General features: G+C 47.7%; 1 protein-coding gene across 1 annotated transcript in view; it reads right to left on the minus strand.

The window, feature by feature from the left end:
- The window catches only part of adcy7 (adenylate cyclase 7), a 165141-nt gene that overhangs the window by 39487 nt on the left and 112317 nt on the right, over positions 1–13337 (minus strand). Inside the window, exons 11-12 of the mRNA XM_078544302.1 lie at positions 3555–3746; positions 3406–3449 (exon numbers count right to left, since the gene is read on the minus strand). Of these exons, the coding sequence (XP_078400428.1) occupies positions 3406–3449; positions 3555–3746 (236 nt within the window). The remainder of the gene's footprint in view (positions 1–3405; positions 3450–3554; positions 3747–13337) is intronic.

Below are 13337 nucleotides of genomic sequence, written 5' to 3' on the forward strand. Positions count from 1 at the left end.
ACAAGAGAAGCACAAATAGGCTGGACCAAAGCCCCTGTAGCCTTTGAACTCAAGCTCATCATAAACAGAAAAAGGCTGCAGGTACTCAGCAGGCCAGGCAGCACCTGTCAAGAAAACACAAGTAGTTGACACGTCAAATATAAAACCTTTCCTTAGAACTGAAACATAGATGAACTGTGTTTGTAGAAACTAAGATATAAAAGGGGGAAACGAACAAAGAGGAAACGATTAAGATGTAGAACCTGTCTAGTGCCAGCCTGCTGAACAGTTAGAGCAAGTTATGGAAGAGAGCCAAGTGCAGTGCTGTGGAGTCATGGAACACTGCTGCTCCTCTTGGCTTCATGGTAAAGTAATCTTCTTTATAAAAAAAATGTTTCAGAACTTACCTTTTGTTGATGGTCACAGGGGTTGCTAAGGAATTATGAGCAAGGGAAGACAAATGTTTCCCCTCCTCACTGTTGATTAATTTTGAAAACGGGATAGGCTCTTAATTTATATATTCAAAAAGCTTAAAGCCTGGTTAGATATCCATCAGTGTGTGTGAGCATCAACATGTGTGCGTGTGTATATATGAATGTTGTACGCATGTCTTTTTCCCTTGTTCTGTTCCTTATATGTGGTTCTTTTGTAATGTTTTCAGTTCTGAGCAAAGGTTTTATAACTGAAACTTCAATTGTCTTATTTTCACCAGATGTTGCCTGACTGGTAACCAGACACCTCAGCTAAGACGTAATTGTTCACCACCAGAATGTTTTGCTACCACTGTATTATCTTGACTATAGAGGGAGGAGTATTCCTAACTAAATATTTGCAGTTTGCTCACTAAATGCAACACAACAGATTGTTTGAAACCACCCAATAAATTAAGATTAATTGCTTCAGTTAAAACAATTTGACTCTGAAGACTGAGATTACTGCGGTGTGTTATGATAAACATTTATTGTGTGCAAAATTAAGTTGCATCAAAAAATCTTGGTTTCCTTTTATCTGCATGTTAACACTGTTTGAGGTAGGTTCTTCAACTTGATCTTAATTACTGAAATCAAATAATATAGTTTACATTCTTGAGCCTATTTAAAATGAACTTTTGTTCCCATAATTTAAGAGTATATAATAACATAATCCAGACTAGATTGTATGGTGATAAGCATTAACTCTCATGAAGAAGTTTGTGCCTGTCATATTTTGGCAACCTGAAACTTAGATCTTATTGTATTATTGAAAGTATATTGACAGAATACAACGCAGTTGTTGCTGCATTCTGTAATCTGTAAATGCCGCAACAGAAAGTGAATGCCAATTTCTTTCCAAACCTTCTCGGTTACTCAAGATGACACAACTAGATATGTTGACGCTGCAATATGATTCGTTTTAGAAAAGATAAGGTTCTCAAGCAGATTATTTTAGCTTGACTGTAAGAAGCAAGTGAAGAAGTAGCAACAAAACTGAGAGGAGTAAAGAAAGCTTTTTATGCAAATTAAAAATATATCAATGCTGGTGAAATGAATGTTATTACAATAGGTTTCATTTGGGGAGCCAGGGCATCTCTCCTCCAATTGTCCTGAAGGCAGTGACTCATGCCAGGGTATAGTTCTACGGATATTGGCAGCTAAATGGTATTCCACCCAAAACCTCATTCTTCATGTGTGTGCCTAACCTTAGCGCAAGTTACTGACCTGTTTTTTTATTCATTCATGGAATGAGTATCACTGGCTAGGCCAACATCTATTGCCCATCCCTATTTTCCCTTGAGAAGGTGGTGGTGAGCTGCTTTCTTGAACCACTGCAGCCCACCCCACAGGAATAGGGAAAAACATCAATCACTAATGACTGTAGTAAATAATTCAGTTTTAACAGATCCTTTCAGGTGTAATAGGAAGAATTCATATAATAAAATGCTCTTATCTTCTTTTGCTGGGGAGCAGAAAAGGGAGAGCGAACATTATTGAACTATTTAACAGTCTACTACTGGGTAGTAGAGGGTAATGCAGAAATGCGTCAAGGGTAACAGGTGGAGGCCACACACTCAAGATAGAGGGACCATCTAAACAATGCAGCAAAATTAGAGGGAACCTCTCCACAGGATGGCTTGTGGCCCTCTGATCCCTTTGGTTCCACGATGGGGGAAACCATATGAAGCTTCAATGGCCCTGGCCTGCTGCCAGGAGACTGCCTCCAGGCATGTGCCAGGTTGCAGCCTCAATGGGAGGCCCATTTGATGATGGCAAGAACCCAGAGGCATCACCAATTGGCCCCCAACTGGATACTCAATTGTCCTAATTGGCTACCCATCACTATCAAATGGATATGGTGCCATTTTGACCCCTCCTCTGGCAAGGTCACTTTGAGGGAGAACGTGTTGGGGAGGTGACCCAATGTGCAATTTTCTCATTTTGCTCCCAGACCTGCCTCCAAACCCACCTCCACGGGGCAGGAAAAATGCAACCTGCTGTCTCTCCATAAGGATTCTTTCATGTGATCAATTAAGGAGATACACAATTGCTTGTTCTGTTCACAGGTTCCTGATCCCCTGTAGAGGGCACCACACTATTTTGGATTTCTAATCACTGCAAGTTCAGCACAAAAGCCCATAGAAAGTCTGCAGAGGTAAGTGTAATGAACAGCAAGTGCTGTGTGTTCGCCAATGGCGTCAGAACTAGGCCTATAGTAACAGTCAAGGCATATCAGTCGAGCCAAATTTGTCCTGACTTGATGTCTGTGCAGAAGCATTTGCTTTAGGGCCCACTGGAGAGCAATGAGAAATGGGAATTTTGGGGTAATTTCACCCTTTGACTGTCCTAAAGATACTGATGCACAGCATAGCACCCTATCATTGCACACTGAGATCAGATAGCCCAGTACACAGCAGGGTCGAATGGAAGCTTCCTTGGTGTATACGACACAATATCACACCACACCAAGTCATTATGGGAGTCTTCAGAATTCTTAACATTTATATTATTAAGAGGGAAACTGCAGATTTTGGTGTGGTCCCAAGCAATACAAACCAGGAAGATGCCACACTGTCCTGGATTTGGAAATGCAAATGACGTACTTGTTCCCACTTTCACTATTCAATGAAATCTGCTGAAAGTGCAAGCGTGAGATTGCTTCCAGTGATGTCAGGTCAGGCTTAGCTCTAGTGCAGTTTATGGCTAAATAAACAGCCAAAACTCACTGTCTCAGCTCACAGCTTAAGTACGGAAAGACAGCCCTGATGGCCCTAGCATGAGTCAACATCTGCAGGAAAAATTGAAGATGGCACAAAACTGGGGGCTTTTAAAATATTTCTGCTGAACAGCAAAGCAATGTTATCTTGACTAAGGGTTTTCGAATGACAACAGGATACCCGGTAGCACGTAACCTGTACAGAATGCTGCAGCTCTACAGCTGATGAAAACCCACCTATCTAATGTCCGATGAAGTCGGAGGGAGTGCATGGGAATTTCCTAGACAGATAAGAGAAAAAAAAATCATCTGAAAATGTATTAATCTATTTCCAAAGCAAAACGTTTTTAGGTAGCTTCCATCAACGGCATATTCCAGCCACTTACCTTCCTGATCTTCCCATTTGGTGCTGCAATTTCACTGCTAACACTTTCTCGTTGCTGAAAATGGGCAAATGGTTTTGCTGCACCCCATGATTCCAAGTATCGTGTCATACGGACAGATGCCCTCATTTTCAGCCCATCATTACCTTGCCTTGGCTTTGGGAGGTGCCGAGTCTTCAGGCTTTGCTGTTTTGTCTGTTAACAATATATCATTGCAATTGAACTTTTAACTGTAATAATTAAGGCATAAAAATAACGACAGAATTCAAAATGATCAAATTCATATTTTAACACATTGCAAATAAAACAGCTGCACTGGCAATATACTGCGGTGGTGGGGGAAGGGGGCGGGTGGTAAAAACACTTCAACTAGCAGTTTGTTTTCTCATTCAACCACCTGACTGACCTTGATTTTCAACCCGTTCCTTGATGTAATCAAACCTTCCATAGCCTTGTATAAAAACAAAAAACTACTGCGGATGCTGGAAATCCAAAACAAAAACAGAATTACCTGGAAAAACTCAGCAGGTCTGGCAGCATCGGCGGAGAAGAAAAGAGTTGACGTTTCGAGTCCTCATGACCCTTCAGCAGAACTGAGTAAAGTTAGGAGAGGGGTGAAATATAAGCTGGTTTAAGGGGGGGGGAGAGAGAATTTGGGGCGGGGGGGTGGTTGTAGGGACAAGCAAGCAGTGATGGGAGCAGATAATCAAAAGATGTCACAGACCAAGGAACAAAGACAAAGTGTAAAAGGTGCTGATACTATCTAAGAGAATGTGCTAATTAAGAATGGATGGCAGGACACTCAAGGTACAGCTCTAGTGTGGGTGGGGTGGAAAGACTGACAGGGCATTACAGTTATAGATTTAAAAATAATGGAAATAGGTGGGAAAAGAAAAATCTATATAAATTATTGGAAAAAACAAAAGGGAGGGGGAAGAAACGGAAAGGGGGTGGGAGTTCAAGATCTTAAGTTGTTGAATTCAATATTTAGTCCGGAAGGCTGTAAAGTGCCTAGTCGGAAGATGAGGTGCTGTTCCTCCAGTTTGCGTTGGGCTTCACTGGAACAATGCAGCAAGCCAAGGACAGACATGTGGGCAAGAGAGCAGGGTGGAGTGTTAAAATGGCAAGCGACAGGGAGGTTTGGGTCTTTCTTGCAGACAGACCGCAGGTGTTCTGCAAAGCGGTCGCCCAGTTTGCGTTTGGTCTCTCCAATGTAGAGGAGACCGCATTGGGAGCAACGAATGCAGTAGACTAAGTTAGGGGAAATGCAAGTGAAATGCTGCTTCACTTGAAAGGAGTGTTTGGGCCCTTGGACGGTGAGGAGAGAGGAAGTGAAGGGGCAGGTGTTGCATCTTCTGCGTGGGCATGGGGAGGTGCCATAGGTGGGGGTTGAGGAGTAGAGGGTGATGGAGGAGTGGACCAGGGTGTCCCGGAGGGAACGATCCCTAAGGAATGCCGCCAGAAGGGGTGAAGGGAAGATGTGTTTGGTGGTGGCATCATGCTGGAGTTGGCGGAAATGGCGGAGGATGATCCTTTGAATGCGGAAGCTGGTGGGGTGATAAGTGAGGACAAGGGGGACCCTATCATGTTTCTGGGAGGGAGGAGAAGGCATGAGGGCGGATGCGCGGGAGATGGGCCGGACACGGTTGAGGGCCTTGTCAATGACCGTGGATGGAAAACCTCGGTTAAGGAAGAAGGAGGACATGTCAGAGGAACTGTTTTTGAAGGTAGCATCATCAGAACAGATGCGACGGAGGCGAAGGAACTGAGAGAATGGGATGGAGTCCTTACAGGAAGCGGGGTGTGAGGAGCTGTAGTCGAGGTAGCTGTGGGAGTCGGTAGGCTTGTAATGGATATTGGTGGACAGTCTATCACCAGAAATTGAGACAGAGAGGTCAAGGAAGGGAAGGGAAGTGTCAGAGATGGACCATGTGAAAATGATGGAGGGGTGGAGATTGGAAGCAAAATTAATAAATTTTTCCAGGTCCCACCGAGAGCATGAAGCAGCACCAAAGTAATCATCGATGTACCGGAGAAAGAGTTGTGGGAGGGGGCCGGAGTAGGACTGGAACAAGGAATGTTCCACATACCCCATAAAGAGACAGGCATAGCTGGGGCCTTCCATAGCCTTGTGTTGCTTTTGCCCTCTTCCATGTTTTCATCAGGAATCCACAGGTTAGGAACCTCACCAATATGTGCCTAGTTTCTAAACTTGCTTTGGGATCAACCTCAGCAGTTCTTAATTTTTGTCTCCAACCCTTCCCCCCCACCAGTTACATCCAGCTGATGCAAAGCATCCAGCATTACGTCCACACAGCTTTCCATATGGTGCTATGCACAAGGATCAGGTTTCACACCTGTGTAAATGCTGTTGAACCAAGAGCACATTTAATTGCCTTGCCGAGTTCTGTCCTGCTAATACAAGGTACTACATGTTTTGATGATATATTTATATTGTAGCTACCACTCTCTGGCCAGTAGTTGTTGTGTTGGTTCCAGATGGGCAGTGTCTGATTTCAGCTGTTTGGAATAGCAATTCTCCTGCTCAGAAGAAAATTGCACATCATAGGAACACAGGACTTGGGAGCAGGAGTAGGCATGAGCCTGCTCTCCCATTCAGTAAGACCATGGCTGATCTGGTTGTGGTCTCAATTCCACTTCCTCTCTGCCCCCTTTGACTGCCTTGTGTATAAAAATCTATTTAATTCTGCCTTGAATAAATTCAATGGCCCAATCTAACAACCCTTGAGAAAAAAATTTCTCCTCATTTCTATCTTAAAAGGGAGATATCTTAATCTTAAACTGTATACCCTAGTTCTAGTCTCCCTCCCGGGAAGAGGCAACATCCTCCCGGTATCCACCCTATCAAGTCTCCTCAGGATCTTATATGTTTCAAGAAGATCACCTCTCATTCTTCTAAACTCCCAACCTGTTCAACTTCTCTTTATAATTGACTTATAAATCAGGAATAACTCGAGTGAACCTACTCTGAACTGCTTCTAATGCAATTATGGGGAGAATTTTCTCCCCGTCGGGCCTCCGCCTCCCGTCCCTCGGAACAAGGACCTCGCGCCGTGCTGCCACCTCCTCCAGGAGGGCAGCTAAGGACTCATCAGAAAACCACCCGCGATCAGCTCCGCGTGCCATTTTACATGGGCAGGCCAATGAAGGCCCGCCTAGCGTGAAGCACGGCCCCCGTGGATAGCAGGAGTGCGCGGGCAGCAGCGGGAGTGCAATGACCGCCGGGTCCAGTGGCGACCCAGCGGCCTGTTCAAATAGAGCGCTGGCAGCCGTGCAAAGGCTGTTCATCATGGCCAGCTGAAGAGCTCCCCAGAGCACTGCTGGAGGGCAGGCCAGGCAGGAGGGTAGGGCAGCAGGGCAGTGTGCCCCTTGGTTTTCTGATGAGTGCCTAGCTGCCCTCCTGGAGGAGCTGGCAGCATGGCAGGAGGTCCTTGTTCCAAGGGACGGGAGGCGGAGTTCCCCCCACCTGACCAAACGTGCCTGGGAGGAGGTGGCAGACATAGTCAGCTCCCAAGACATGGCGTGACGCACGTGAGTCCAGTGCCACAAGCGATTCAACGACCTCTTGCGCTCGGGCAGGGTGAGTACCATGATGGCAGAGGTCACTTGGCAAAGGCTCCCCCCACCAACTCTGAGTATAGTTACAGCATTGAATCCTTCACGGCATGTTTCCCTCGCTGGGTGGGCCAGCAGGTAATGCCCATGCCTAGTTCACCCTGAGTTGTGCTGAGATGGGTTCTGCACCCGCAGCATGTGTGACACTGACACCCAGAATATAGTTTTGGGGGCAACCTCAAGGATCTGCACCTAGGCGCAGTGCTGGAACTGCAAAACATGTCAAAGTCAGGGTGCTGACATGCTGGGAGGGGAGCTTCCAGGTGGCGGGGCACCAATCCATCTGCTGCCCTTGGCGTTCCACATGCTTGTGCCTCCTTGCTTTGCAAGGTTAGACCATGTGGTGCAAAATGTGATGGAGGCAGCATGTGGGCAAGGGGGGGTCAGCCCTGGCTTCTTGGCGTGAGTGTGCGGCAACTGCGGGTGCCGAATCACTGGAGCCCTGCAATGTCCCACTCTGGCTGGGGTGGCAGGGATGCGATGGGAATCCAGGTACAGGCTGGACTAACCAATGCTCCTCTCTCCTTTTCAGGAGAAGACCACACACAATGCTGCTGAGAGGATGTGGACTGGTGGAGGCCAGGCCCAGTTGGCCATCATCACCAGATACGAGCAGGAGGTGATGGATCTAGAGAGGCGCCATGCGCCCAGGTCCACCGGTGGTGGTGAGGCTGGGGTGCCACGGGGAGGTAAGATTGCCGAGCACTGAGGTCACCATGTGTGTCCCAGCAACCATGGCACTGCTGAATGTTCAGTGATTGAAGGTTGCAACATGGGTTGACCATTGATTATGGGAGGATACGGAGGACAGGCATGCACATTGATATTGTCTCCACTTTAAGTAATCAAATGTCCTTGTTCTTCCTTTCAGCATCACCAGAGCAGGGCCAGGAGGAGGAGGCAGAGGGGCCACCTCTGACACCAGAGGGCCCTGAACAATTGGAATCACCAGTGTCACACCATCTCTGGCAGGCAGGCACCAGCACAGATACTAGCACCTCGGTGAGAATTAGATCTTCAGCTAGTGTCCCGTGGCACAGTGGTGCGGGCACTTCACACTCACTTAAGGTGCAGGCAGAGACAGAGAGTGCCCATGGCGCCAGCAGCCAGAGGACGGCTGGGGACCAGGCACATGCTTGGTCGGTGGTTGATGATGTGCCTCTGGAGTCGTCCATGAGGCAGCAGACGCTGGATGTGCAGCAGGGTATGTGGGAGGATCTGGCGGAGATACATGAGGCTGTGCGTGGCATGGTGCCCGTGCTGGAGAAGTCCACGCGGAGCAGCACCGATGCAATGAGCTTCATGGCCGAGCACCATGCGTCCTCCATGGAGAGAGTGGCGACTTTCGTGGAGAGGCTCCTCCTGGAGAACAATCAGGGCCTCCTGGGGTTGCGCTCAGGCCAGCAAGCCCTCACAGCGGCAATGACCTCAGCTGGTCAGTGTCAGTGTGGGAGATAATCTGGGCACCCGGTATCCCAGCCTGGTGCCCACCCATCAATGGTGAGCAGGGAGGTTCAAATCGACCTCACAGGACAGCTGCCGGTCGTCTCTGTGGTCTCCTCTCAGGGCGCTCTGAATGAAGGCAGCAACTCCACCCCCACCCCCGCTCTGCCAATGACCGTGGGACCCAATGAGGCTGCAGTGACTGGGGGGATGCCAGCTGTGGAACTACCCGCTCCCTCCCAGGCGGGGCCTTCAAAGGCTCCACGGGCCAGAAGACACCCGCCAAGGTCATCAAGACCAACAGGACAGCAGAGTGAGCAGGCTGTCTCAGATGCCAGTGCCAGCAAGGGGGGAGTACCTAGACGTCGCACCCAGAAACGTAAACTTAAGGCACCTTAGGCACACCGCAGGCTTCTCACTGGTGGTTTTATGTTGCCCCGCTATTAGGTGATGACCACTTGGTGTGATGCTGAACACCTTTGCAATTATTTTTTTTTGTGCTTCATTTTGCTAAATCATTAAATTTTGAAATGTGAACAAGGTTCAGGGTGATTCCTTACTTCTGCAGGTGTAGGGGAACCCATGATGTTATGAGTGACTTTTTTGACATTGAGCTTTATTGACAAGGCACATAGTTAATGTTCTTAACCAGGCAGATGTTGCTCTCAGGTATCGAGTATGAAGCTTGCAGCCCTGACTTGTGTTGGAGGTCCATCTGTGGTGGGCTAGCTGAAGGTTCGTTGGATTAAAGCCTCCCAGGTGTCCCTGCCTCCCTGTAGGATGCCCGGGTCAGCGTCTACCTCCTCAACATTTCCCTGTGCATGCTCATCCTCGGACTCACTGCTGGACTCATCGTGTGCAGCCAGAGCAACTGCATCTACATCTTCCTCCACTGCATCGCTCCTTTCCAGCGCCAGATTGTGGTGAGCGCAGCATGCAACCACTATCACCGACACACGATCTGGGGGGTACTGGAGTGCGCCCCCTGACAGGTCCAGGCATCGGAAGTGCATCTTGAGAAGTCCGATGGTTCTCTCCACCACAGCCCTTATGGAGACGTGGCTCCTATTGTACCGCTGCTCAGCTTCTGTTCTTGGATGGTGGAGAGGCGTCATGAGCCACCTTCTGAGGGGAAAGCCCTTGTCACCCAGCAGCCATCCATCCAGCCGGGCTAGAGTACTGAAGAGCCCCAGCACCTGGGAGTGTCTCAGGATGGAGGCGTCATGGGAGCTGCCTGGGTACCTTGCATAGACTTGTAAAATCAACATACTGTGATCACACACTATCTGCATGTTCATGGAGCGGAAGCCCTTCCTGTTGACGAAGGCACCCGGCTCACCCGCTGGTGCCTTGATGGCCACTTGTGTGCAGTCTATTGCACCCTGGACGTGGGGGAAGCCAGCAATCGCTGTGAAGTCTCTGGCTCGCTGTGTCTAGCTGGCCTCATCCCAGTGGTCGTGAATGAAAGTCAATGCACACCTGAACAGAGCGTCTATCACCTGCTTGACACAAGTGTGGACAGCTGTTTGGGAGACTCCGCAAAGGTCACCCATCGACCCCTGGAAAGAGCCAAAGGCACAGAAGTTGAGAGCTGCCATGACCTTCAACGCCACTGGCATGGCGTGTCCACCCACACAGTTGGCGCAGATCTCAGGGCCTATGATCTGACAAATGGAGGTCACTGTCTCTCTTGTGAGACCGGGCCTCCTTCGGTACTGCACCTCAGACATATTGAGGTAGCTGCTTCACTGCCTGTATACCCTGGCAGCAGGATAGTGGCTTGGACTTCACCTTGGACTTCCTGTTGGCCCTGCACCCCTTTTGCCTGCGCCTCTCCTCCCAAGGTTGGCTCCCCTGGAGGATGAATGTGATCTCCTGGCTTCTTCCCCCTTCTGGCCCTCCCTTCCTCTTCAGAGGAGGTGCTTCCAGTGGAGACAGCACAACTCCCATTCCCAGGCTAAGGGAAGACTTCCTGAAACCAGCAAGGCCCCAGAAATGATGTTTACTCTAGAGTCCTGACCTGAAGGCTGTTACTCCTGTCCAAGCAGCTGTGAAGAGTTTTGAAGTAATCCTGCTCACACAGGCAAGTAGCAGTAACTTTAAGCATTAAATGTCTGACAAATAACACTCGCGAGCCCACTCACCCCTCTTATCCCACCCGTGGATGAGGTTTATACAAATGTCTCCTACCCGCCTGCCCGTTGCGCCCATGCGATGATCTGAAGATTGCACGGGCCCCGAAAAATTGGCATCAATTGCTGTCTCAAGGGCCTTAAGTGGCCTGTTAATTCATGGCAGCTGCGCATTGGAGATCATCGTGCACCCGCCCACCGAAATATCGTGATGGATCACGGTGACGTCAGGACACTCGTCCGACATCACCGCATCATTTTATGCGTCAATGTGCGGGGCCCACCCCCACACGCCATTGAGAAAATTCTGGTCTATATCTCTTTTCAAATAATAAGACCAAAACTATACACAGTATTCCAGATATGGTTTCACCAACTCCTGTCCAACTGCAGTAAAATTTCCCTACTTTTATATTCCATTCCCCTTGCAATAAATGCCAACATTCCATTTGCACCTCCCCTAATCACTTGCTGTACCTATATATTAACTTTTTTTGTCCCTATATATTAACTTTTTGTGATTCATATACCAGGACACCCAGGTCCCTCTGTACCACCAAGTTCAGCATTCTCTCTCCATTTAAATAGTATACTGTTTTTCTATTCTTCCTGCCAAAGTGGACAAGTTCACATTTACCCACAATATACACCATTTGTCAAACCTTTTCCCACTCACTTAACCTGTCTCTAACCCTTTTCAGACTCTCTACCTCCTCTTGACAACTTACATTTGGTCCTTTCGTCCAGGTCATTGACATAGATTGCAAATAGTTGAAACCCCTCTCACTAATCCCTGTGGAACTCTATTATTTTCAGCTTGCCAATCCAAAAAGACCCATTTATCTTTCCTGTTAGCTAATTTATTATCCATACCAACATGTTATCCCCTGCACAATGTGCTCTTAACTTCTGTAGTAACTTTTGAGTGGCACCTTTTTAAATGCTTTTTGGAAACTCAAGTACAGCACATCCACAGGTTCCTCTTTATCCACCTTGCTCATTACTTCCTCAAAAAACTCTAATAGAATAGTTAAACTAATTTCCCTTTCACAAAGCTATGTTGACTCTGCCTGATCACATTATGATTTTCTAAATATCCTCAGTGACAGATTCCTTAGTGACGGATTCTAGCAATTACCCCATGACAGATGTTAGGCAAATTGTCCTATAGTTTCCTGCTTTCTGTCTTCCTCCTTCCTTGGATAAAGATATTACATTAGCTATTTTTTTTTGCAATCTGCTGGGGCTCTTACAGAATCTAAGGAATTTTGGAATGTGATAGCCAATGCCTCTAATATCTCTGGGACCACTTTATTTTTAAAGGTGCTAAGGTGCAGGCCATCTGGTCCTGTGGACTTGTCAGCCTTTAGGCCTAATAGTTTTCCCTGCAACTTTTCCCTGGCGATGGTGATTATTGTAAGATCCTCCCTCCCATTCACCTCTTGATTTTCAAGTATCTTTATAAAGTTTTCTAAGGCCAGAATTTTATGTCCCGCAGGTGGGCGCATGCCCAACCCATTCAGTGTAAAATAGCGTGAGATGACATCGGGCAAGTATCCCAACTTCATCGCGCACTCATGCGATATCTCACTCGGCAGGTGCGCGCAACAGTCGGAAGCACGCCTGCCAATCATTAAGCGGGCAATTGAGCCCATAAGGAGGCAATTGAAAGTGATTTTTTTCCATGGCCTGCCCACTTTTACTGTTGGCGGACAGGCCAATCGGCCTTTACATTTTTGCTCAAACCTCGATCCAGGGCAGGATGAAACCTCCGTGGGGAAATAAAATAAAAAGAGGTAGCTGGGGACTGTTTTCTTTATGAGGTATGCTTTCAGGTGCTTGATTGTGCTGCATGGACATACTTTGCAGCATTTTTGTTGTTTTGTTTATTCTGTGGAGGTCTGCAGCTCCCTGAGGAAGCTGTCTGCCTTCAGGGGGCTTAGTGGAAGCACCCATCAGCACCCGCGGTGATGTCGGTGCCCACCCTCTTCCCACCCCATCGGCAGTGCTGAGCCTTTCTCAGCATGTGTTTCACACTGGCTAGCTGTTAATTGGCCAGCCAGTGTGAAACCGCGGTCCGGGGCGTGTTTCCCCTCCTCTCCCGGGCCCGCCAATCCCATGCGCCCAAAGAGCGAAAAATTCAGGCCTAAGTCTTCTACAGTGAAGACAGACTCAAAATACTATCAGTGGTTAAAACATATGGGAAGAAAAGCCCTCTTTTTAGGCCAGCGCAGACACGATGGGCCAAATGGCCTTTTTCGGCACCATAACATTTCTACGTTTCTATACCCCATGCCCCCACAACCCATCACATGTTTAAAACTTGGGCTTCTTTCAAACTGCTCTGCAATGATACATCATGAAAATGTAATAATTCTCATAATATTATTGTGATTTATTGTAAAGATAGATAGTGGAGTTTGGGTAGTTTATCTGTGTGTATGTGTATGTGTGAGATTTAATTGAATTGGAGATAACTGGTCTGGAGGCTTTGAATCATCAAGAAGAAGCTAGGTTTGAATTGCTAAATATGTAAACATGGCTGAAGTTTTAGAATGTAAGGTGGAGAAAAATT

This window comes from Cetorhinus maximus, chromosome 6 (genome assembly GCF_964194155.1).
Source record: "Cetorhinus maximus chromosome 6, sCetMax3.hap1.1, whole genome shotgun sequence".
Classification (NCBI taxonomy): domain Eukaryota; kingdom Metazoa; phylum Chordata; class Chondrichthyes; order Lamniformes; family Cetorhinidae; genus Cetorhinus; species Cetorhinus maximus.